General features: G+C 40.0%; 1 protein-coding gene across 2 annotated transcripts in view; it reads right to left on the bottom strand.

Annotated features, from left to right (window-relative positions):
• Positions 1-1,935: 1,935 nt before the first annotated feature.
• Positions 1,936-24,435, bottom strand: part of PPM1F (protein phosphatase, Mg2+/Mn2+ dependent 1F) — a 28,008-nt gene continuing 5,508 nt past the window's right edge. For both annotated transcript variants that reach the window (XM_071816157.1, XM_065851335.2), the window contains exons 2-7: positions 17,404-17,534; positions 13,847-14,046; positions 13,038-13,226; positions 11,731-11,874; positions 11,174-11,267; positions 1,936-10,058 (exon numbers count right to left, since the gene is read on the bottom strand). In XM_071816157.1, the coding sequence (XP_071672258.1) occupies positions 9,685-10,058; positions 11,174-11,267; positions 11,731-11,874; positions 13,038-13,226; positions 13,847-14,046; positions 17,404-17,534 (1,132 nt within the window). In that variant the 3' untranslated portion in view covers positions 1,936-9,684. The remainder of the gene's footprint in view (positions 10,059-11,173; positions 11,268-11,730; positions 11,875-13,037; positions 13,227-13,846; positions 14,047-17,403; positions 17,535-24,435) is intronic.

Raw genomic sequence — 24,435 nt, forward strand, 5'->3', positions numbered from 1 at the left:
CGGCCCACCACAACATAGCTAGAATTTTTTCTTTCAGGCTATGCAAAAGAGTTGTTTTTGCCTTACTGTATGCCTCGAGCATACAATGAACTCTTGTATAAAATGAGCAGGCTTATGTTTGTCAAGGCATGTTCAAAATATTTCTTTCCAAAAGCTACTTGTATTTGAAGGCTAGATAGCAGCTGCACCATTTAAACATTTCAATATTTTCTCATTCTAATGAGAACTTTAGATTATTTCCAAGTGGCTCAAATATAACAACATGAGAACATGGCAAACCCAAACTTCAAAACATTTTAACTCCAGTAAAAAACAACAGCAAAAAATACACACCACAACCAACACGCAAGTAACAAAAAGCATCTAACAAGATATTTAGAATTAGTTTTAGTACAACAGGTAACAGATTGTTAGATATCCAAACCAGAAAAGTTCAAAAACAGCTTAAGACTTTTAAAACATTTGTTTTTTAATATATAAGGGATGTTGACTGTAAGATATCTGCAGAGTTACATATGCAAAACTGCATTATCAGTTTGGTGAAACAGGTAAATACCCATTACAGTCTCTACACATAATACACAAGCAACTTTCTGCATGACATGCTCAAGATTATGCTTGATTTCTTAAAAAAAAAAGAAAGAGAGAGACAGTAACATGAAAGCCTGTAATCCACATTAGTGCTACTTGAATAGCAAACTTGATCTAGATGCAGAAAATGTTTTGTCTGGCCCTTGCCAAAGAGCAGAAATGTGTGAAGTCTGCATTACCGGAGGAGAGCCAGTGTTTCTTATAGTTCTCCTGGTCTCTGGAGAAGCTCTTCTGCTCACTCCTTTCCCCAGGTGGAGAGAACAGGCATTCTCAGACTGATTTGGTAGAGCTGAAGAACTAATTTCTGCATAGCAACCCCCAGTGAAGTTTCCTAGATAACCTGGATGAGAACAGCAAATACTAGTCAAGGTAAACTCAGTAGCTCTGTAAGAATTAAATAGCCCCCATTTGTGCTGTAACAGTCACTAATTCAGGATGAAACAGGAACACCTGCCTCTCCACCACTGTTATTTCATTACTTTATACAGTCTAGGAAACAAGTGGCTACTGATTTTACAGTGCATTGTTTGCAAAAAAACATATCAAACAGGAGTGGTTAAGCAGGACATGAAGATTTGTCATGGCTTGCTCAAACAATTGAGGTGGATGCTGCTTCTGTAAAATGAAACCCACCAATGGCATCTAAGTTTAGTTTCATGTACCTTTAAATCAAAGTTTTACATTCATTTCCATGGGCTTACTGATTGCTTCTTGCTCAAGCCCACCAGCAACAGAGACTGCAGATGACTGATATCACCAAGCAGAAGGCTGGCTACGAGCCCCTGTTGAACACATGGTCTACTGAAGACCTTCTAGATGAAAAAGAAAATGTCCATGAGTAAGACAGCACAGCCAACAAGAATCAGCAATGTCCTGATTCCGCCTTCTACTAATTGAAAGGTGACAGTAAAGCCAGTGTTGGGGACCACCAAGGAGAATCAATAGTGATGTCCACTCCTGTTCTCAAATGCAGCTGGAATGGGCTCAGATCTACAGGAAGACAACACCTTTGTGAGGAGGTGCCCAAGATGCTACAAGACTGATGTGGTTCAGCTCAGTGCTGTTATCAGCAAAGAGCAGCTGTATTTGCCTTCGGACTGTGGAGGTACCTGGACGATGGATTCCCATAGCCGCTTTCCAGAGTCATGAAAAAGCAGCAGCAGTTAGCTGGTCATTGTGCTCCCTGGTGAGCTAAGTACTGTACTTTCCCAGAAAGGCCCTGTGGAGGAAAGTAACATTTGGTGACAGGGTAACCACCCAAAGATGTGCAATATGACCAATGTGGATCCAGCTACTTGTAGTATTAGAATGAAAAAGACATTTAAGAAAACAAACAAGCAACGCTTCAACTCACTATACTTTATTAATACTTCAGAAACATCAGATCCTACAGTGGAGAGTTCTCATCCCCACCGGTTTCCAATCACTGCTTTGAAACAACTTCTTGCAATATGCAAATAGATACATGAGGCACTGTGTGAATACAAAAGTGACAATACAAAAAAATCCCAACAATTAAACCTCATGCAATACATACATACATATATATAAAAATATGGTAATGTAGCATAATACACACAAGCACTATTAGAACAATCCATGTAAATGAATGTACAATATGCACAGCATTTAATGATCAATGACAACAGGTTTCTGACCTATGCACAAAACCAGTCAGCTTAAATAAGAGTTTTAAGATATTAGATAACTGGTTAAGCCACAGTTTATAAAACCTGCTGTACTGCAGCTTTTCTGCTCAGAGTCACAAGTGCAGATTAGCATACAAAATAAATAAGGACTACGATTCTACAACACTTGGCTAACAGCTCCTGTTTCAAAGTCACTGGCCCTCTTACTTTCATTCAAGGTTCATTAGCCAACACAGTGGCAAGAAATGTGCCTAAAGAAACAGTTCTGCTCTTGTACTATTTTAATACTGATAAGAACACATACTTTTAAGTCAGCAGGAGTAGTTATGGAGATCTAACTTAGCACTAAATAAGACCAGGATTGAAGTTATCGTACAGAGCAGACACTGCAGAATGACAGACTGAGGGTGAGGAGCCCATGGTGAGCTGCGCTACCAACCTGTCTGTTCAGCCAGCCAGGGCAAGAAAGAGGGAGAACTGAAGAGGTGAAGGAAGTCAGAACGCTTTTTTCCCCACTCTAAACAGTGTAAATGTTTGAAAACACAAACAATCTGCAAGAGCAAGGAAATACAGAGACAAGAATATTTCTGAAGTCCTGCATTCAGGATGAGAGCTACTGTTACCTGAAATAAGCTTTAGTATTCCTATGGAATAACATGCAACTAACAGGATTTTCTTCTTAGACGTCCAATATTGGTCAATGCCAAAGACACAACAGGAAATCAAACACCAGCAACATTAATCATCCAGTATTAAGCAGAATGCCTTTTAACAAAGTTAGAAAGGGCAACGTGAAAAAGAGGAAGTCATAGTATTTAACTGCCCTGAGAAGGTTCCCATAGGATCTCTCTAGTTTCCTAGTGATTATCTCTTTATCCTTAGACATCCAAAAGGAACCACCATTCCTTAGATAAAAGGATAAATACTTCCTGCAGGGACTGGTGGTCACACCTTCCAGCTCCATTTGCCAAAGTGACAAACCTTCCACATGCCTAATGTATTGCCACACAAATGATAATAAACTTCAAGAAGTGATCCGCTAGATCACGAAAGACTGTGGAAGTTCTTGTCCATGGAAATGCAGAAGCATTTAATCATTAAAAAGCTCAGTACGTGCTATATTAATATCTCCTGGGTATCAGTAAGCAAACTCAATAGTTCACAGACAATTCGATAATAATAATCTAACTAGTCACAAAGCCCAGATACATTCAGCTCCTTAGAAAGTTAAATGTATCTTCTATCTTCAGATTAAAAAGCATGGATCAACAACAAGACACAAAACCCTGACTGAGAGGAATTTGTTAGCAAAATAAAGCAGACATTACAAAGCAGCCAAATTAATTTGCTTAAAACAGTGGTTTTAAGCTGACAGTGCACTGCCAATTCTTCTAGGTTGCCTTTTTTTTTATTCAATTGTTTGCATTCCAAAAAGCTTGAAAACATTTCTTTTCCTATTGATTTTGTCCTCTTCTGTTTGACAAAAGCTGCATCTTGCTAAATTTTCTGTGCTGCCAACACAGCTGCCTGTTGTTTATTTTTGTACACACCAGCAGCAGCGTGCGCAGCCTGGAAAACACATCAAACCAGCACCAGCGAACGGCTTGTGGGAAAGGATTCTGAGTGCTCAGGTTCTGATGGGTCACACCACAATCAAGGTTTAAGTGATTCTTTGTAAGATTTTGCTTTCCTGCTCTATTCAGAGATAAGGTTATCACAAGGGCCTACCAGCCCATTTTAAGGTAGTATTTTAAGAAGTGTCTGTGACAGATATCTGCTCAGATCCACTCACTCCTGCATGCCTCCATTTGATTACTTTTCAGCTGACATGACTGAAATCAATAGACATAACTTTAGATAAAGCAAAATCCAATACATATATTTAAACCAACCAAAACATATGCAGAAAGCAGCTGGCTTAGCCCTTAGAGCTGTCAATGCTGCAGAACACTCACCAGGGCTCCTGTGTTAGTGGCCAGTTCAGGAGGGCAGGCAGGACCAGCCTCTTGGGTTTGGTGCCGTCAGTTTTACAGGTCATGACTGGCTTGGCAGAAAACCCACTGCGTTCCAGCACAACTATTCAAATGCTATCAAACCTGCTATAAACATGAGTTTAGACAGAACACATAATTTAGCATAGATTAGCAAGTTTTGCACTCATTTTTCTCCCTCTCCACTCGTGTCTGAACGACATTTTGTCCCTCACGAGTTGTTTGCTCCTCAAAAAAAGGGAATAGACCATTATTTCCTAGTAGGATTTTGTCTGATGGCACAGGCTCAATTGTAAAAGGGACAGTAATAGAATTAAGCAGGGAAATTTAATTCAGGCCTAACTAGAGCTCAATCATATGTGAATCATCTGCAATCTGCTCTATTGTGGCTAACATTTCCCTACCTGCTCCCTAAAGCACTTGCTTGACACTTGACTGTAAGAACAGAACTAGCCCATGGCTGGTGCTGTGCAGTAAGTACCTGCACTCACAGGAATCCGCTAACCAGAGTATCACTTACACAAAGAGCAAAGCTGCAATCTTAATTTAGACTTTAAGGTGCTCAACTGTCTGTGCCCTTTAGACATTGAGAGTAGATGCGATTCCTTGAAGCTATGGCCTTTTGTGGAATGCCATTTAGAAACAGCTACCCTCCTCAGCCACTTGTTTTGGAAGCCCCTTTTTGTTGGTTTTTAAAGGATCAGCTGGGAGGGAAGTTTGAACCTCAAACAGTGGTTTTAAACTATCAACTGAAAATGAGTTTTCCAGTGCAGACAGCCAACTTATCTCCAGAATTCAGAAAGCAAGAGAAGCACTTTTCCCAACATCCAACAAAAAAATGGAAATTTTAGTGGCTTTTCATGACAGAAAGCTAATAACACTGGAAATGCTTTTTAAAAAGAGCAGTATCTCATCTGACTTTGAATTCAGATAAGTGTCTATTAAATGCTATTAAAGTCATCACTGTGATTAACACTATTCAACTGCCAACTCTGCTGTAACCACTCGGTGCCCAATTACTCATCTTCTGAGAGCTCACCAGCCGGATCGATTCATTAACGCGCTTCACGGCATTTGCTCACGGCAGCAGTTGCACAGTGACCAGTAACTGTGTATTCTGAACGCTCCCCCGCTTAGCACTGCCTTACACATAAGGACATTTAGAAAAATCCATTTAGTAGCATTAGCTTCCAAGAGAGAGTTGAGGGGTCACATTAAGTCACCTCAGATGCTTTTACTGTGATTCCTTCCTTGGCTGCTTGAACACAGAGTTACCATATCTGAGTTTTGCCTTTTTAATGGGTGTGTTCCTAATTCTTTCAAGCACTGGTATTTCACTCTGAAGAACTGACATTTGTAGCGCTATTTTCCAGCCCACTTGCCTTTTAAAATAGGCGTTAATAATACTTAAATGCATTCCTGTCTCTCTCTTTCACTCCTCCATCACTCAAGAGGGTGGATTTTACTTAATCTCCCTCTGTTCTAAAAATTTTCCTACATTTCTATCCTCTGTATTCTCGAAAAACCCAAAACCCCAAAAAAATGTGATTTGTAAAATTGTAATCTTGTCTCTGTCAGACCCAGAAGACTTCACTGTCTTAGGTATGTTTCATTGTAGGAGAGGGTGGGTAGGGAAAGAAAGGTAGAAGTATGAATTACCCTTAAGTAAAAGAGATGTTGGACACGCACTAAGCAGCATGACTAAAGCTGGTTTTCAGTGAAGCACAATGTAAGGATTTAAGTGTGCTCTGTTTTAAAAATGCAGGCTCCTTTAAAGAACAATTTTGCTGACACTGGGTGATAAAATGCAGTAGCAGACATTCATTTGGAGTTTAGTAAAATACGAAAATACTTTCATTTTTCACTGAACATCTGTCCTGGATCCTCCAGCTAACTTCTGCAGCTTCGAAGATTTTGGCTGGACTACAGAATTGGTTTTGCTGCAGGCCCCTGAGAAAGGCAACAATTATACAGGAAAATTAGTCAATTTGACATAGGCAGACAAGCGTTAATACACGGCACTGAGAAGGCCCAGAGAGGCGAGATGATTCCCTCATCAAAATTACATATTATTTTTAACCAAAGGAGGGAAGGAAAACAGAACAGCCAACACAAGAAAGCCAGGAAGTTTTAAAGAGGAAAGATAAGAAAAGCTAATGTAATACATTAGTACTGCAAATTCAAAACATAGCACCACTCCGTATTTTGGACTATTTAGTTGAACTTCATAACGTTCTGCTGGAGCCCCTTCCCCTCCCTCCCCACCACCCGCACTGGTGACACTTGTAACAGTGTTATGCATTGTAGCTCATGGCTTCTAAAAGTAATATCCAGGTCACAAGTGGAACAGAATTGGGAGGCTGCCTTGCCATCCCCAGGGTAAGACCACCCTGATGACCATTTTCAACTGAACGCTCAAAGTGCACTTGAAATCTATTCTTGCATCCTGTGTCATGACTGATTTAACTTCAAACTTGAAATGTTGGGGTTTCAGTTTAAAAAAAGGAAATTTTAAGGATAAGACATCTCCAAACCAAATTTTCCTGCAAAATTGTATGTGAAATTTTACTGTAGATGACACATTAAGACTTATTTAGTCCATTGAGAGGATACAAACTGCTGATTTTGACCTAGTTACAACTCTTATACACCTGACTAAACTTTTTAAAGCTAGTAAGAAGGTCTTGGAAAATTAGAGAAATATTTTCTATCTCCCCTGAAATCTATACAAGTTTCCAAAGACTATTCCTCTTCACTTCCACCTCAAAGAAATGAGGCACTAGGTCATTCAGAATGAGAACATCTATGCAGAATTTCTTCCCTACAGTATACCTATCAAATTTGAAACAAATATGGATATTCTCACACATTGAAAGGCTTAAGACTTTTTTCCTCCGTAATGCAAATCTGCCACAGAAAGGTTGAAGTAAAAGGATCATTACCAGGAATTTGGCTCATTTAGTCCCCTCCATGTTTCAGGAAGTTTGGCAAATCTCAGAAACTAAACCATACTATGAATTTCCTGACATTTCAAACTCTTCTTCAGGAATGCGATAGCTCCCCTCTCTCCTGATAAACCTCAGATAGCAGAAATCAAACAATTCTTTATGATTCTTACTATATTAATAATGAGAACTCTTTCCAAGACACAAAGAGGCACTAGTGGTTATAAGAATTTAGCACGACACTGAATATCTGGGTTAGAAATCAGAGAGATGGGCGATGGTAAATCCAAAGGGATTACTTGGCAAGTCTGAAGGCTTCCTTAGCTGAAGTAGGTTCACTATAAAAATTAACACCTACCCTACCAGGTTGCCATCACTAAAAGCCCTCCCCAAATACTTTAGGACAGCAAAATAAAGGACAGCAAAGTGCTTGCAACCTTCTCAGAGGAAAAGCTCCCATTGTTGCACAGCAAAACAAGGGAGTCACTGTCCAAGCTGCTGTGTAATGAGATGGCAGCTCACTGAGGAGTTTCTATATCAAACTGTACAATCAACCATAGTAATCCAGAAAAAAGAAATAAAAAAATCAAGTTGCTTGGCTAAGTGCATTGCTGCACACCAGCTAACCGTTCAGAGACACTATGGACAGAAACAGTCCTGCTCTGTTCTTGCTTTTAGCCATCTCAACTCTTTCACCTAAAATTTCTCCCTAAGCAACATCAGCATTCAACACATTTTAATCAACACGACTGACATATTGCAATGCCATGTGCTTCTAAATCAGGCATACAGTCTTGCTGCCACATGTAAAGCACTTTTTGTTTAGGTACAAAAATTACTAACACATTTATCACTGAGCCTTCAGATCTTGCTGAGTCCTGTGGGACAGGTCAGCAGAGCAAGGCAAAACACCACCAGAGGCTCCGGTGTGTAATGGATATAACAGTCACACAACAACATACACGTTCATTAAGATTCTTTCATCCTCACCTTAGCTTCACATCTCCTTAGAAAGTTATTCACAAAGTATGGCCCAATTAACCATCTATTAATCAAAAACTGTTACTAAACTGTTTCTAGTTTGTGTTATTAAGTTTTTCTTGTGAAGGTCAGATGTGTATTTGTTTTTAAATGAAAGTCACGATGACTCATTGTTACTTCATGATTAAGTAACTCCAGCTTTTTGCATGGTGCAGGGGGTAAGTCACAGTAAGTGTTGTGAAGCTTTTACTACAAGCCACAAGATTTGGCAACAATGAACAAGATGTTTTCTTGAAACCTACTTCCCACTAAAATAATTCACAAAACCGAAACATTTAAGTGCATTAAACATTAGTATCAATGAAATTAAAAAGTCACATTCTAAAAACGCTATAAACTGGCTCACCAGAATACAACAGGAAGCCAGCAATCCTTGGGTGAAATATTTAAGGCACTTGAGGGTAGTCAGTTTTAAAAATCAGATAATAAAGACACAACTACTTTAAAATTCTAATTTAAATAAAAACCACAACAAAATAAAGTAACACTGCAAAAAATTACTCCAACTGTAAAATTCAGTAAATAAACAGATAAACCCTTAGAATAAAAATAACATTCTCCTTTAGTTATAGTACACAAAAAAAGTGGCAGAAACGGAGCATATTTAACTGCTGGAGCACACATACTGTAAGCATCTCTGTCAAATACAACACTAAGGGTCCTTTCTTTTCAGGTTGCCAAATAGCCAATAAAGAGTGTTTGTTAGGGAGAAATAATCCAGTGCAGTTAAATATTGGATTCCAGTTTATAAACCAGAACATCCCCCCAAAGCAGCTGATTTTGTATCATTTTGCCTGGGATATTTCTAGTTAGCTTTCTTGCTCTTTTTCTGGAGCATTCAGCTTCATTTTCTCCACTCCATACACACAAAACTAAATGCCTCTGAATAAAGAGACCACACCATCCTTGTAATATTATCTTTGGTACAAAACCGAAGTTACACAGCATAATGGCATCAGCCAGTCTCTCGCACACCAAGCCTGTTCCTACAGACCACACGCAGCAAGCAGCTTTTCTGCGATGGCGACAGCTTCTCTCCTCTCAGTCTCCAAAGTAACATCGCTATTAAATACAACATACAGCATTCTTTTTAAGCACTAATTTAAATTTTCACACAGAATTCACAAATGGGTATTCTCACCCGTTAGCTTATACATCTTACGGCTTCTTACCACCTCCAGGGCAGAGGGATGTGACCAGCAGCCCCAGGACACACTTTAGAAGTCTGCTCCCAGGGACGAAATTGCTGTACAAATGCCAACATCTGCTCAGTGTTTTTTGAAGGGAGAGGGATGGAAGGAAAAGACAAATAGGAACTCAGTAAAAGGAGTCTTGCCTTTCTGTTAATGGTATGTCCATTTTTCATTTTTTTCCTAATATGTCTTGCCTGTTGTATTAGAGGCTTCTTCAGTGGAAAGCAGTTCCTTACGTGAACTTACTTGAACGTTTGGGACTAGGCAGATTTTGTCACTGTGTGGCTGCTGCCTCACAGCTGAGGAAATTGAAGGGTGAGCTCCGAGCATCCTCACCGGCTCCATGGTTCTTAGGGTCCCTGAGACAGTCTGCCAAGATGTCCTGAGGATCCCTCAAGAACACCACTAGAACAGTGATGTTATCACTGGATCCGTTTTCCTTCGCAGCAGCCACCAGTCTTTCTGCTGCTTTGAGACCCACTCCTTTGGTTTGCATTAAATGTTCTAGGACCAAGTCTACAACCTCATACGGCTTGATCACGTCAAAGAATCCATCGCAGGCTAGGAGCAAGTAATCTTCAGAACCAGTCAGCTCAAATGACTCTCCATCTGCATCACCAGAGATGTAGGGTTTCTGACATATGTCACCTAAGATAAACAATTGAAACAAAGGCTTTATTACTTCAAATGTAAACAGTTACTTCACCCACCACTTGCTCTTAGCATCCTCGAGGACGGTCAGACCATATTCCAGAGGCATCTGATGCAGGACAAGAGGAGTGAAAAGCTACAAAATAAACATGGAAGGCCTTTGTTTCTCTAAGAATGCTTGAAACATATCTAAATCCAGTGAGTTCCTAAGGAGCTACTCTAATTCATGCTTTCCTAATTTTGCAGGGAAACTAAGGAAATTCTTCTGAAGGTTTTTTTCCTCTCTGAAATACATTTGTGCAAGGAGATAGTCAGGCCTTCATTTTGCAAGCATGCCTCTTGTACAGCCTTCAGAATGCTATGAAAATGTACAATAATACAATGCCAGAAAAATCTGCTCATTGTGTTTAGTTAATCAGCTTCATATGGACATACTTATTAAACATGGGTTACTATTGATCTGAATATTATCTATACATTTACACTAATTTGCTTCCGCGCATACATTACAGTTATCTACTGTACTTGCCCAGGATCTTTTCTTTTCTTGCCCTAATTGGCCAGTAGTAAAGTAAGCTCATTTACTAACATTCTGGAATACTACAATTAAAATGCCCTAATTTGCTGGATATGTGTTACTTGAAAGAGGATGCAGCAATTTGACTTAAGAACTGCAGTCAGGAGAAAGATATATTAATATTAAAGTGGCCAAAAAACCCAGAATATAACCACATAAAGGCTAGATGAAAATTTATTACTTCCTCCACTTATTACAAATTAAATACTCTACATTTGTTACTGTAGGACACCACGGAACCAAAGACATTTATAAGAAGTAAAAGACTTAGAAGTATAAAATAATTAGGACTGTCATGGCTAGTATGTAAAATTAAGCAATATTCTATGCTTATGGTAAAATCAGTAAGATTATGTAGCTGCAAGCTATGTGAGTGATCTAGTTGTAAGCTAGACTTATGGCAAAGACAGTAAAAGTGGTTTAATATTTGATTGATGCTGAGCAAAATGTCATTTATAGTAAACCTACAATCCCAGGTGGTGTGTTTTAAATCAAATTTAATCTGAACAATACTAATTCTGATGGTTTATCTTACCAATTGCTCTGGAAACACCCAAGGTACCATTAACCCGCCAGCAGTCCATATAGGTTACACAACCACCCAGAGTCTCAATACGTGCTCTCTCATCCTGCAAAACAGTAGAATACAAATAAAATAATAAAATACCTGACTATTTAAAATATATGGAAAATGCTGTACACTTTAAGCCAGTTAGGATACTAGACCACCATTAGCTTTCGAATGACAGCAATCTCAAATTAATAAATTAATTTATAGCAGGCAGTTTTAAATTCACACACACAAAAAGTGCTGTGAAAGCCTTTAATTACCACAAATTTTGAAAAGCCAGTCTGGGCAGGGACTGGAGTCAGGACTGCCAGTACCACCAGTACTTTCAAAGGGGCACAGTTGGAGGGAGAACCTTTTCAAGATACGGGAGCGGATGGAAAAAAAGAAACTGTGAATTCTCTGAATCCTACCATCCAATAGATGTAATTGTATAAAGCACCAAACACTTAAGGCTTGCTTCCAAAAGGTTTCTAGAGAGATTCTTACAGCACGCACAAGGTGAAAAAACAAGTCAGACTTACTTCTCTTTCTGGTTTGTGAGGTTCCATTAACGTCACAGCTTTTCCTTGCTGCACAAGCATTATCTGCGAGTCCCCTAGCCATGCTATGTGTAGCTTGTTCCCTACAATCAACGCAGTCACACCTGTGGTACCACTCCGCAGCTTCTACAGAACAAAGCAGGTATGTTAGGTGAATATTCAACAAGTCCTACTATGTTACACAGCAATATTGTAAACCTAGATTTAATCACACTTAAATGCAGCAGAGTAGACCTGCCAATCATAATTCAAGTACCTGAGAAAAGGTACAAGATTAGAGGGACTTGAAATAAAGTATTTACACATTCTAACATGTGTAGGGCTAATACTGCCTCTCTTATGTTCTTCCTTCTCTGCTATTAATTCCACAATTATCTCGGAGTCTAAGATGTGCCTCTGTTCAGAAAAAGGAAAGAGGATCTGAATTTCAGTAGTATGAACGTTTCACAAACACACACAGGTCGCCCCAAACCTTTCACATTCTCCATTCTACCATTAGCAACTACAGACACCTTGCACTGTGTACATCCCCTTATCGTTGGTTATTTAAAAGAGGATGTCAAAGGCAGGAACCTGACTGTCCTAGATTTCCTGTAAAGGTTAGTGAGAGTCAGACCTCGTGAAGATGCTGGTCTCTCTTTCGTACCTCATTGACAGAAATGAAGATATTAACAACGACTACTTCTATATTCTGTTACTGCTATAATAAGAGTTATCATTAAACTGTATAATAAACCACCCTCCCATTATGTAACACTTGAAGAACTAACACTCATCATACCAACTTGATTCAAAGCTGATCAATAAGCTTAAGCTTAATGAACTGAAGAGTCTGATTTAAATAGATTAGATAGAATACATTTTTCATCTTACAACCACCTGCGACACAAACGGTGGAACAAGAAAGAGGAACATCATGACCGTATTATCAGGAAGAGAGAAACATCTTTTCCAGGTAAGAGGTAGGACAACAGAACATCTAGAGGCTGCCTAATTTAGGCAAAGAGGCAGCAGAGCGTTCTGTCAAATAACTGTTATGTCAGGATCATTTAAATCACTTAGTGCTTCTTCTCAGTCACTCATCTTGAACTTGCAAGTACTGTCATCTTGTTTTTCCTCACAAAAAAAGAAATAATTTGTTCAAAGAACACCTTTACATGTGGCATTATTTCATAAATAAGCCAGTGATTCAAAGAAACTGTACTGCTAGAATTTTCTGGATAATATAATGTTGTCCAACAGTTCTCAGTGTTATTTAAATAGCATGGAATTAATCTGTACCCACTCACCTCTCTTTTGGCTTTGAAAAGAAACATTTCATCTGTCTTCTGGAAAGAGCATTTCAAGGCCTCAGCTGGATTCTTAACAATGTCTTCATGCAGCCCCACATTTACATGTAAGTGGGTTGCTGAATAATTGGCAGCATCCACTCCACCATGGCCATCAAATACCGCAAAGTAAGCACGATCAACGTCATCCTTTTGTGGGAAGGGAGAGAGAGAAAGACACATCCATGTTCAAAACCAAAATAACCCAGAGACTGGCACCAGCAAGCAAAGATTCCTTATTCTGGGCTTTCTTCTACATGATGTTGCATAGGTAAGGGTAATTTAAGTCAATTTACCTGTGTGCAAAATGGATGAAAGAGATGCTTTGCAAGGGAATTACTTTTCTTTGTTTGCTGTTAGTCATTTAATATCCTTGAAAATAAACTGGAATTGAAACAGCACACAGCGAGTTACATAGTCCCACTGCAGTTTCATCAATTGGCACTTGCCCTTGTTCAACTGCTCTTCTCCTCCCTTATTTTCTGAATATATCAGTTACCACACTCACAAGAACATTATAACTCCAGCAACATCCGTCTCCCTATATAACATATGACATGAAACTCAAGGTCACAAGATCCTCCTTTATCAGAGCAGTAGTCAGCCCTGAGCAATCTGAGCCAGTACGTCCTTGCTTCAGCACAGAAATGATAGATAACCTGCGGCAACAAATTCTTACAATTTCACTGATCACCCATCACTAGGTCACCGTGTTCATAGGAATGCTGACATGTTACCAAACTGGCCTCCCCGAGTTTGTCCAGACTTACGGATAATCCAAAGAGCTGATTGAACTCTGGGAGCAGAACGTGCCGGTCCTCCATTTTCCGCCGAGTGTTACGGATGGCGTGGATGGAAACGAGCAGGAATCGCTTCACTGGTCGCAGCGGTGGCAACTGCTTCTGCCACTCAAAGCAGACGTCCCGAAGCTTGTTAAAGAAGCAGCGTTGCAGTGACTCTCCATCTAGCACTGACAGCACAAAAACAAAACAATAAGCTTCGGTTTAGCCCATCTTTTGGCTTATGCTTCCTTCAAGTTTCTTACTTCAGAGCTACATACACACATTCAGCATTCTGCCTCTACAGGTTCTGCAAGAATTAGAATAAGCTCCTGAGAATAATGTGGAAAGAAAGCTGCAATGTAAAACAATATGACATTAAGGATAAGGGCAGCTTCTTTACTTACTAGATCCCTTTCAAACCAGAGGTTTATCAAGAGGGTGATTACATTACAAAAAATCATAACAAACCCCCCCAAAATCTGCCTGGAATATCAGACAGAAACGTTATGTAAAATACAAAAGATGCAGTGGTAGGAGCGCATCCTTACTAAAGAAGGTTAAATAAATAAATAGATAAGAGACTGCTGCTGTATTGGACACAAGGGTTGGAAAAGCAGTAGCCTCACTTTGGGTCAGGTTATGTCCCACTGAACCACTTACACTGAAATAACAAGGAAGTCTGAGAATGTTTGGCTGAGGTCAATAGCTCAACTCATAGCTGAGCTGAACAGATTAGAATTTTAAGCTGTAGTCTTTATCTTTTTAAATACACATGGTTGTAGGAGTGTGAGGGACAGAAGAACATTTCCGTCACTTTTCTGCTTTCTCATTACAGAGCAGAATTGTAAACACCCATTGAGCACAGTGTGAAAAGCTCCGGCCAGACACTCAAATCCTTTTTTTGGATAGGTCCCAAAGATCAATTAATCCAAACATACTGTTCATCAGACTGAATGGTCTGGTTGACATTGTGTCTAGCTTTGCAATGGTCTCTCTCAGAATAGGTAATAATTGAAAGTTTTGTTACCTGAGTAAGAATCCTGCCTCCATGCTAAATAAACTAACTTCAAAAAGCATTGAAAAGATCACCTATACAGTAAAATCATTTGCTGGCCACTGACATGTTTCCTATGAAACTGCAATGCATGAACTATCTTTCCTACTTTGATTTTACCCTGCCTCCTGCTGACACTGTTAGCATTAAAGCTTCCTCAGAATTCCTTTTTATAACTCCTGGTTCTCAAGCACTTATTTTCCTCAGCAACACTGCACGGTCAGCTTCAGATGCACCTGTGGGCCTGGAGAACTGAAAGCTCAGATTTAAACATAGATCTTTGACTAACAGTCACTACATATTAGCCAAAATTACTTTTGGTTTGCTTAATATGCAGGTGTGAATGGGCAAGATTTTAAGACTTTCAAATATTAAGTCATCCCATATGCAAATATGATGAAATAGGACAGCATCTTCGCCTTGTTCACAGGTATTAGTTTACATATTCATGACTCTTGACTGTTACTGAACAGAAGACTTGAACACACATCACTTTTTAAGCTTGTGAAATCTGACATAAGGTTCAGTACCTTAACACCAGAAATTCTTCTGCAGTTTACCACATCAAACAGTGGTACTCATATAGGCACACATACATACCTTGCTGTTATATAATCATTTCCTCTTTCATTCATGTGTCACTTCCAACTCAGGACATTCTATGACTCCAAGAATGTTTTTTTTTTTGCCAGAGAATTATTATTGCAATGTAGGGAGAGTCCATACTGTGCTGTAGCACAAGGAACATATTTGTTCCTAGTTGCACAGTTAAAGTGATGTAACAGCAATTACAAAATAGAGAAAACAAATACAGTCCAAACGTGCAGAGAAATTCATGCCTTTAAAGTAGATATTCCTTGCTGAGATGAGGCAATGCAAGTACCAGAATAGTATGCAGATTTCCATAATATTTGACAGGGAAACAGTGAATAGCTACTTGATCTAAATGACAATGGTGACACAAGAACAAACGACTGGAAGAGACACCCCGGAGAATCTCTGAAGGCCTCTGCAGAATGTCCTCACAAGCTGTTCTAGACCCAGGAGCTGGGAGGCTCCATCCCAGAGGGGCTGAGCCCACCTCTAGCTTTGTCGGGGGCGGCAGAGCGTGCCTGGAGGTCAGTTTGCTCATGTCCTGTGGGCCAGTTTGCTTATGTCCCAGGGGCCACTGCTCACGCTGCCCTGAACGGCCAACACAGAACCACTTCTCCTGTGCCAGAGGAGGAGAGCCAGGGCGTGACGTTCAGACCGTGGCCAAGCTGATATGAAGCCAAGTGTTCCCATGCAAAACGCTGGAAACTTGCTACATCTCTCCGGACATATGAAGGCTACAAACATGAAGGCAAGGGGTGAAAGATTCAGGGGGCAACAAGACTTACTTGTGTTGACCCTCCTCCAATTTCAGACTTGTAGATGAATACTGAAATAGGCTTCAGGAAAAGTGTCACATCTTGGCCATTCCCAGATCTCTGCTTGGAGATGCATCCTCTGGGGCACACTGAATGGCCTTCCAAGTCATCCCAGCGAAATGGAAGGGTGAGCATTTCCCCTTACAGGGTAGACTAGTTTGCCTAAGACACCTCTACTCCACTTTTATCTTCAACTGCCTGCATCCCGCTCCATTTAAATTCTTGGCACTGGGATTGAAAGTCTGGTGAAGTCTAATGTGAAACACTTCAGTGTGTAAATGCAACAGGACCATCTGCTACACGAGGCTCAAACCCATTACTCAGTCACCAGGGTCTGCTCTCTCAGATTCACTCAGATAAGGGAACATGCAGGCTTCAAGCAGAACACACATGCATCAGGTTTTTCATCCTCCAGCATCCCACCTTTATGGGGGAGGGTGGAAAGAGAAGAAATAGTCAATAAAGACAAACATGACTGAGAAACTTGTCAAGAGAAAGATCTGGAGTTTCAAGATATTCAGGCTGCGGAGGGCCCACAGGTCCCAAAATCTGTTCCTCAAGAACAGACATAAGCAAGATGGATTATATGGATGAATTTAAGGTGCCAGTGTGGTTGCACGACAGCAATTGTGACGATGTCAATGTCAAAACACAGTAATTAGCTAAGGTCAGTCTATCAAAGAGAAAAGGGCACTTTGGAAATATAAAAGGTTATCAACTTAAGATAGGAACAGAACCAGTTCAATTTAAGTGAAATTATCAAATGAAGAAGCGTTCTTGAGCAGGAAGAGAGGCACAGTGGACACAGTCATTAAGAATTTTTGGGAAGAGAAACTCTCTTTCCTTTCCAGAAAGCCAACCCACACGCTCGGTCCAGGGCTCCAGACACCACGTTTCCATCTTGCCTGCAAAACCAGCACAGCTACCTGTCATCCCACAGATACCCAGCAGGAGCAAATAAAGTTCTGAGGGCTGCTGACTGCCAGACAGCGTAACCAAATATTCCGGGAAACATTTCAAAACACTGAATATTCCAACAGACAGCCTCTGGGAAAACCACAGAAAGAAAAAAGTATACTTACAGGTGAACCTTTCCTCATCTCCTTCTCCCTCTGTTTCCACATTTTGCTGCTCAAATTCAGTCAAGTCTGTTTGGAGAACTTCATCAACTGCAGCATGGATTAACGATGCTGCAAGAAGTGGTGAAACACCTCTGCTGGTAAGAAAAGGAAGGGAAAGCAAAATAGACTGCATTAGTTTAAATTGAGCTACAACCCCACTGTTTATGGTTGGTGACCTCAGAATTAGAAAGCAATAAACACAATAATTTCAGCTTCATTAGTAAATCAGTAGAAGAAACCATATGTTCAATATTTATTCATACAAATCTTTAGTAAGATCTTCAGTTAGACAACCGCTTTCTCAAAAATGCAAAGAGGAAGAGGCATATGAATCATGTTTTCAAACTGTTGCCTCACGCTCCAGTCGCAGATGGTACCTCCTTCTCTTGAGCTCTCTGATGGGAACTGCTACCTTCAAATCTACCTTCTGAATGCAAACATTTTGTTTCTACTCACTACACAACATTTCCTGCTTGTAGTCAACTGTCTCACCACCACAGACAGTATCAGGATCTCTGCAGTGTGGTACACACAAAACTCAAAAAAGGTTACTGAAGACTCCAGTGCCCCTGCACACACAAAAAAGTCACGTTCAGTACTAACCTGCAGCCCTTTAACACCCAGTTTCTCCTGACTGAAGTTCCCCAAAGAAATCGCCCAGGAAGAAGGCGCAAAGAGTTGGCACGGGGAAGTAAGCTAAGAAAAGACTCCAAGACTTGTGATTCAACTGAAGTTTTTAGGTAAGCATCTAGAAGACAATAATGCTACATGATCTACACACACTCTCTTTTTTACTCAACACATTAAGCAAGTTCCATGCTTTATAGGAAGCACATGCTCGCTATACTGCTTTTGAATCTGTAAATAAATAAGCCTCATCCAAATTTAAAATGCGGCTACTAGAAAATAACTCTTTTATAGTCACTATATTTCCACAGCAGGTACTAACAATTACTGTAAATAACACACATTCCAGACATATTCTGTGAGCACAATGAAAAATAAGCGTGGACGTCTATAAAAAGCATTTTATCCATTGTTCATTGAGTGTTTGATACCCGCAAAGTATCAAATTATGCAACCAAAGCAGATAACACATTAAGGCACCTGCAGCAAGTCAAGGACAAGATTTGTTTTGCCAGGAAACATTTAGAAAGTTTTGCATAAAACTGGCTGGCTACAGAGTAAGAAATGGTGGAAACAACTGGTCTCTGCAGAGGTTCAACAGAAACGACTGGTTTTGTGGGTACAGAAGACTGGGGAGTGGAGGACAGTGAGGTTTTAGGTCCCAGTGACAACAAGCTGAAATGCATTTGCCATTGTGTTTCTGACAGAGGGGCCTTGTCATGCTCTCCCAGCCATGTCCGAGTAGCTCCTGCGGCAGCAAACAGCGAGCATTGTGTTAGTCAGCAGGCTGCGAACAGAAGCGTGTTTTATGCTACGCATTCTGTGGCGGTGATGGGCTCCTTTAATGAGTCACTTCGGTACTTCAAACAGACGGCAGTGTGCCTGCAGCCCTTTCAGTGCTAGCTGCAGTCCTACTGCATCAAGGGGAGCCAGAAATTGGCTTTTTATTTCTTTTTGAGGCTAATACGTTTAGGGGAGTTGGTTCCTTTCCTATCCAAGTTAAAAGGAACAATGCCTGCTTATAATCACTCTGGCACTAACAGACAACCTTTTAAAAGGTCAGGCAAGAAAGAAATCTGAAACAGATACGGCAGCTCTCCCCAGTCCTGCTTCCTGTTTGTGTTTGTATAGGTGGAAGAGAAAGGAATAAGAAAATACAAGCCACATAAACAATGTCAGATGTGTAGCTGATGCTGCTGAAAGTCAGAAGCTTTAACTAAAGTAGGTTTCAGCTCCACAAACAGAGACAAAAAGTAGTAAGTCAAACTACTATGCATTTAAACACACAGCAAGAGCCACAGCTTCAGTCATCTTCAGAATTTCTCTGCAGTGCTGGAGGAAAAATTCAAATCTAGTCTGGGTTTCCAGCTCGCCATCAGAAGAGGGCTTACTGCTTTGATTAGGAACTCGGCAGACTTCTGCTTTCTAGAGCTCTGACTTGCTGAAATGGGTCCGTAAAAAGAAGCTCAAACGAAAGGCAATAAGCTAAGTGCTATAACTCACAATTCCTGTATAAACCTCTGCTTACAGGATGCCTGTAACAAAGGAAAGGTTTACGAGTTATTATGTCACATCCTTCAACTTTTTCCAGTTGCCACACAGTTCCTAAAAAGGAAATTCAGAGATTCCTCAGTACCGGTCTGCTTCATTCAGCTCTGCTTCCTGTGCATTTCCTTCCTCTCCACATTTTTCAAATCTATACAAAGAAAACGGTTGCTTATTGGGATTTTTTTTGTTATGCAGTCAGCAACAACAACATTGAGTAGTTGATTCTGTCACGTTGACAAAAGATAAGATAAAAGCCTAAAAAATGACCCTACCTATTTAGTTCAACCTCAGCTCCAAACAGAACATTTTGTCGATTACTTTACAAACTCTTAATACTAGTACTACCATATCAGTAAACCTGGTTTTTTTACTCAAGCTCAGGTAAATGGACATCCAAGGTAATGACATCTTCCATTCAGTTTAGATGTCTACTGGTTCTAATTTCATCCTCTAGAACAGAGGTTTCAAGAGTTAACAAAATATATGGTTAAAAAGCAAGAACTGCTTCTTTAGTTGAGAGCTACAAGGCCTCACTTGGCTAGAAAGTATCTGGAAGCAGGCACAGTACCTATGGCAACCAGCGTAAAAGTAGAAGCCCACTGCAGTTACCGTAACAGATTTCAAACCTTTTCTGTAAGCAAAGAATGTCACTTATTGTTAAAATCTTGCTTCCAAAGAAGCCCAAGACACCCTGCTGACAGGCTGAACCAAACATAATTTCATCTTCATGCATCAGAAGAAATACTGAAGTTGTTTCCTAAGCAGGAAAACAGCCGTGTTAGGAAGAAGAGGGAAGCTGGTGGGTGTGTTTCCTGAAAAGAATGTTACATTCTCTTAACAGAGCCTTAGAAGAACTGTGTCAGCCCCATTTCTATGACAAATGCAACACTAATTACCTAGCGCCAACATACACAGATGAGTAGCAAACAGACTTAACATTTATTTGCTACAGACTATTTCTTTGCTAACAAAAATGTTGCGTTTTGACCACAATAAAAATACTTAAAAGGAATGAATGTGTGTTGTTACAGTGCAGATGAGGCATTGCAGCTTCACCACCAGCCAAAGTCAGATCACCAGTGGCTGGAGCATGGAGTTCATACCCTCCAGACACTTCGTGGTAAAATACAAGTCTCATTTTAAAAACTTGAGTATAGATAAAAGTGGTAAATTCAAGAGCAAAGCAATACTTGTGTTAATAAAGAACACATTTAAATGTATTTTCCATCCTTCTTGAAAAAACATGGACCACTGGACACATACAATATTGTTAAGAGGAGTTATGCAAAGCTTCTGCTGATATACATACCTGTAGGCCAAAATAAAGCTACACACAGATGTAGAAAGCAATTACGATACTTTGCACACTTCAGATTTAGCGTAGGTTACAGAACAGAACCTACTTCTCCTCTTGTTCACCTTGTTTCTCTTCTGCAATACAATTCAGTTCTCTATTTTATCTCACTTTAAAAACCCAGCTGGCAGCCATCACAGCCACAGTGTATCCATATGTCAGATCAGTCACAAGACTGTTACTGACACCTTAAGTATCAGCTTTCAGAAAGAAAAGAGAACATATACAAGTTTCTTCAGGGAGCAGAAACACTAGTAAGATCATTTGGTTTTATTTGGTGCATTAAATCCCCAGTACACTTGCATTGAGTGCTGCAAACAAAGTCACCAGTTCAAAGGTGTCCCAACCTCTTCTTTCCTTCAAATTTAAGGGAGTATATTCAGAATTAAACACCTTTGTGGGCAAGGAGGAAGCATCCGCATCAGAGTTCGGGCCACCACATCTTGTCCAGAGCCTCAACTATGACTACACTTTTTTCCAAAGGCTTGAAAACAGATGACACACTTTCTGTTGTGCTCTATGCCCACAGCAGCTCCGAGAAAGCAGAGCAGTGCAGGAGATGGCAGACTCGGAACAGCTGCTCTTGAGCAGAAAGAAGCAAGCGCAGTGTAACCTGGCGGAGAGTGGTACAAAGCCTCACTGGGACATACCAAATACCCGGTGTTCATGCAAGGTCTTCTGAATTTTTATTTACTTTTTTTTTTTTAAGGAAAATAATTCCCATCCCCCCACCACAAACACACATCCTCCCATAGTACTGTCGGGAAATCTGTATGAAGAGAAGAGTCTTTACTAACTATATTGGCCAAATTGTTGATCACTTGTCACCTTTCAAATTAAAAAGGTTACATGATGTTCTTTCTAAATATTATGACTAAAGTCACAGCAACAAGGCAGCAGTTGCAGGTCAGAGGACCACTGTACAATCCTCTTTTCCTTTCAGAGTACAAATAGATTAAATAGATATAGATATATAGATATGTACACACACATATATGTTGCTATAAGTACTAGCAAAAGCTTCTAGCTAAGTCAGCTGCAGCTCACTTGTATCAAGAGGGAAGACATATTTCTGCACTTATTTGCTACCCAGGCTCTGTAACACCAGATCGCACCCAGCACAGCTTTGCCAGTAAAGCAAAGTTTGTGGACTCAGAGTGTGTTTCTAGCACGTTACAGCTATATCAGCAAAGTGGGTTTAGCGCAGATCTGCAAACGCCAGCAGTTCTCCAGCAAGTGAAAGATCCTCTCGTACTGCCAAAATGATAGCAGGTCACAAGTTTCCTCATAAACAAAAGCTGCTTGTATTATTTTCTCCTCAGTCTGTTACTTTTCTTTCCCTCCCCGCTTTTTATTCTTATAATCAAATACAGAATGTTTCCACTCAAGTGGCTCTGAGCATTAGTAATTATTACAGCAGCACCCAGAGTTCCCAGGGCGACGGCGATCAAAAAAGTACAAATTATATATACCTGTTGAGAACATCTGACATCCTATAATGCACAGAAGTTGTTTCTTTGGTTAATGACATCAGATCTTTACAAGAAGATGAACAAGATGGAATCAAAACCAATATATAAACAATGCTACACATGGAATTCCAAACTTTTATCTTTTCATCTTTACATGAAGCAGCTTTTTCCAGATTTTCTTCTGAAACTATCAGAAGCAGCAGCTTCAGACCCAGAATCCATCTGTTGAGGCCCTTCAGCCACCATCAAACAATTTGTACAGAAAATGTGCAATGCAGAGTCACCTGCTACTTCCATTTCATTCTCAGCAGGAAGAAAAACCACACAGCAGAATGGGAGAGGCTTAATTCCACAAAAAGTCACTTTTCAATTAAGCCCTAAACCTGTCGTTTCAAAATTGAGTATTTCTTATCTTGATGCCAAATTCAAACAGTAATAGAAAGGGTGTTTCACACAGATTATGAGAGAAAAATATGCAAGTTCTAGGGAAAGAGAATTTCAGTTTTCCAAGCAGAACCAAAGAAACTGATACAAACACCAGCAAACCAGCTCTAAAAGCTTCCTCATCAATATAGATGTGATTTTTTTCTCTCTTGTATTGCAGATGTCCCTGTACATACACTTTCTTTTCAAAGGCAAAGTGATTCTTTCCCAAAATTACTACTGAGAGTATCTTTTAACATGGGAAACTCCCTGGGAGTTTTAAACTAATAAATATCTTCTGAAAAGCAATTTACTGATCACAAAATTAGCAGTTTGTCCAGCCTCTAAATACTGCTGGAAGGCAGGTCAGAACTACCAAAACCTTTATTATCCAGACACACACACAGTGTGACCTGTACATCATTTTCCTCAAGCTGCACATTGTCCTCCCATCAGCTCCAGAAGCAGCAGTGGACAAACCACACACAACAGACCAGACCACCAAAAATTACCAGAGTCAGTTTGTTAACCATTTGCTAAATTAACTAGCAAACAGCAGAAGCGCCACATTCCTCTTGTGCGCTAACTTTATCAATGCTTCTAATTCCACGATTATTAATTATAAACCAGTGGGAACACCAGTGTTCCTGAAGGAGTAAGCTGTTGCTGTTAATCCCACGCTTGCTTTGCTACCAAGCACAACTGGGCCCATGAAAGGTAGAACGTTTGTTTCCAAATTCAGTGATGGATCACTGAAGCTGTAAGCATGTTCCTAGCAATGAGAAGTACTGGTACATTACAATAACATACACTAAATGGTACAAATTAGGAATAAGGGAGTAAATTCTATGGAACGTATTGAAAGGAGAGATCATGATAGTCAGGTTATTAGTAGCTTTCACACAGGAAGAAACTAAAGAGAATTTTAAGAAGAGACTGGGTAAACCAAAGGCAAGATTTTTTTTTCCCCTCTTCATGCTTACATCACATAAAAACATCAAAATATGAGAACTGCTGAATTAACTATTCTAAAAGCAGGGAAATGCTGAAAATAAAGCTGCCAGGGCCACACCTTGGCTGTAAGCATTACAGTGTAAAACAGACACAAAACAGGATGCTGAGGCAACTGAACCACAGGGAATCGTTTGAGAGGGGGCACAACAGGAAGCGCAAGTCTCACTACTGTTATTGTCATAAAGCCTCTTCGAACAGGAAGGCTGCTGGAATTTCACATTGTTCTATGGCTGTGTCACAGGATGGTCACACAAGTTTTAGCTCCTAGGAAACGGGGGGTCTGATCTCATCTCATGTTCTGTTACAGTACAAGTTAGTAAAATCTCAGGGTAATTTCTAAAGCTTTGGAAGTAACTAATGGAATCTTTGTTCACATTGACCCATTTACACAGATTGTTGGAATACGTAAGCTCTTACCCAAAAGCGTATCTTTATTAAAATTCTGCAAAGCAAGGTTACTTAAGCCTGCCCCAATTCTTCACAACTTCATGTATGTATTTAGTTTTATACAAGTCAGGCTGTTCCACTGATTTAAATGAATTGTTCAAAGTAGAA

Source organism: Patagioenas fasciata, chromosome 17 (genome assembly GCF_037038585.1).
Source record: "Patagioenas fasciata isolate bPatFas1 chromosome 17, bPatFas1.hap1, whole genome shotgun sequence".
In the NCBI taxonomy this organism is placed as follows: domain Eukaryota; kingdom Metazoa; phylum Chordata; class Aves; order Columbiformes; family Columbidae; genus Patagioenas; species Patagioenas fasciata.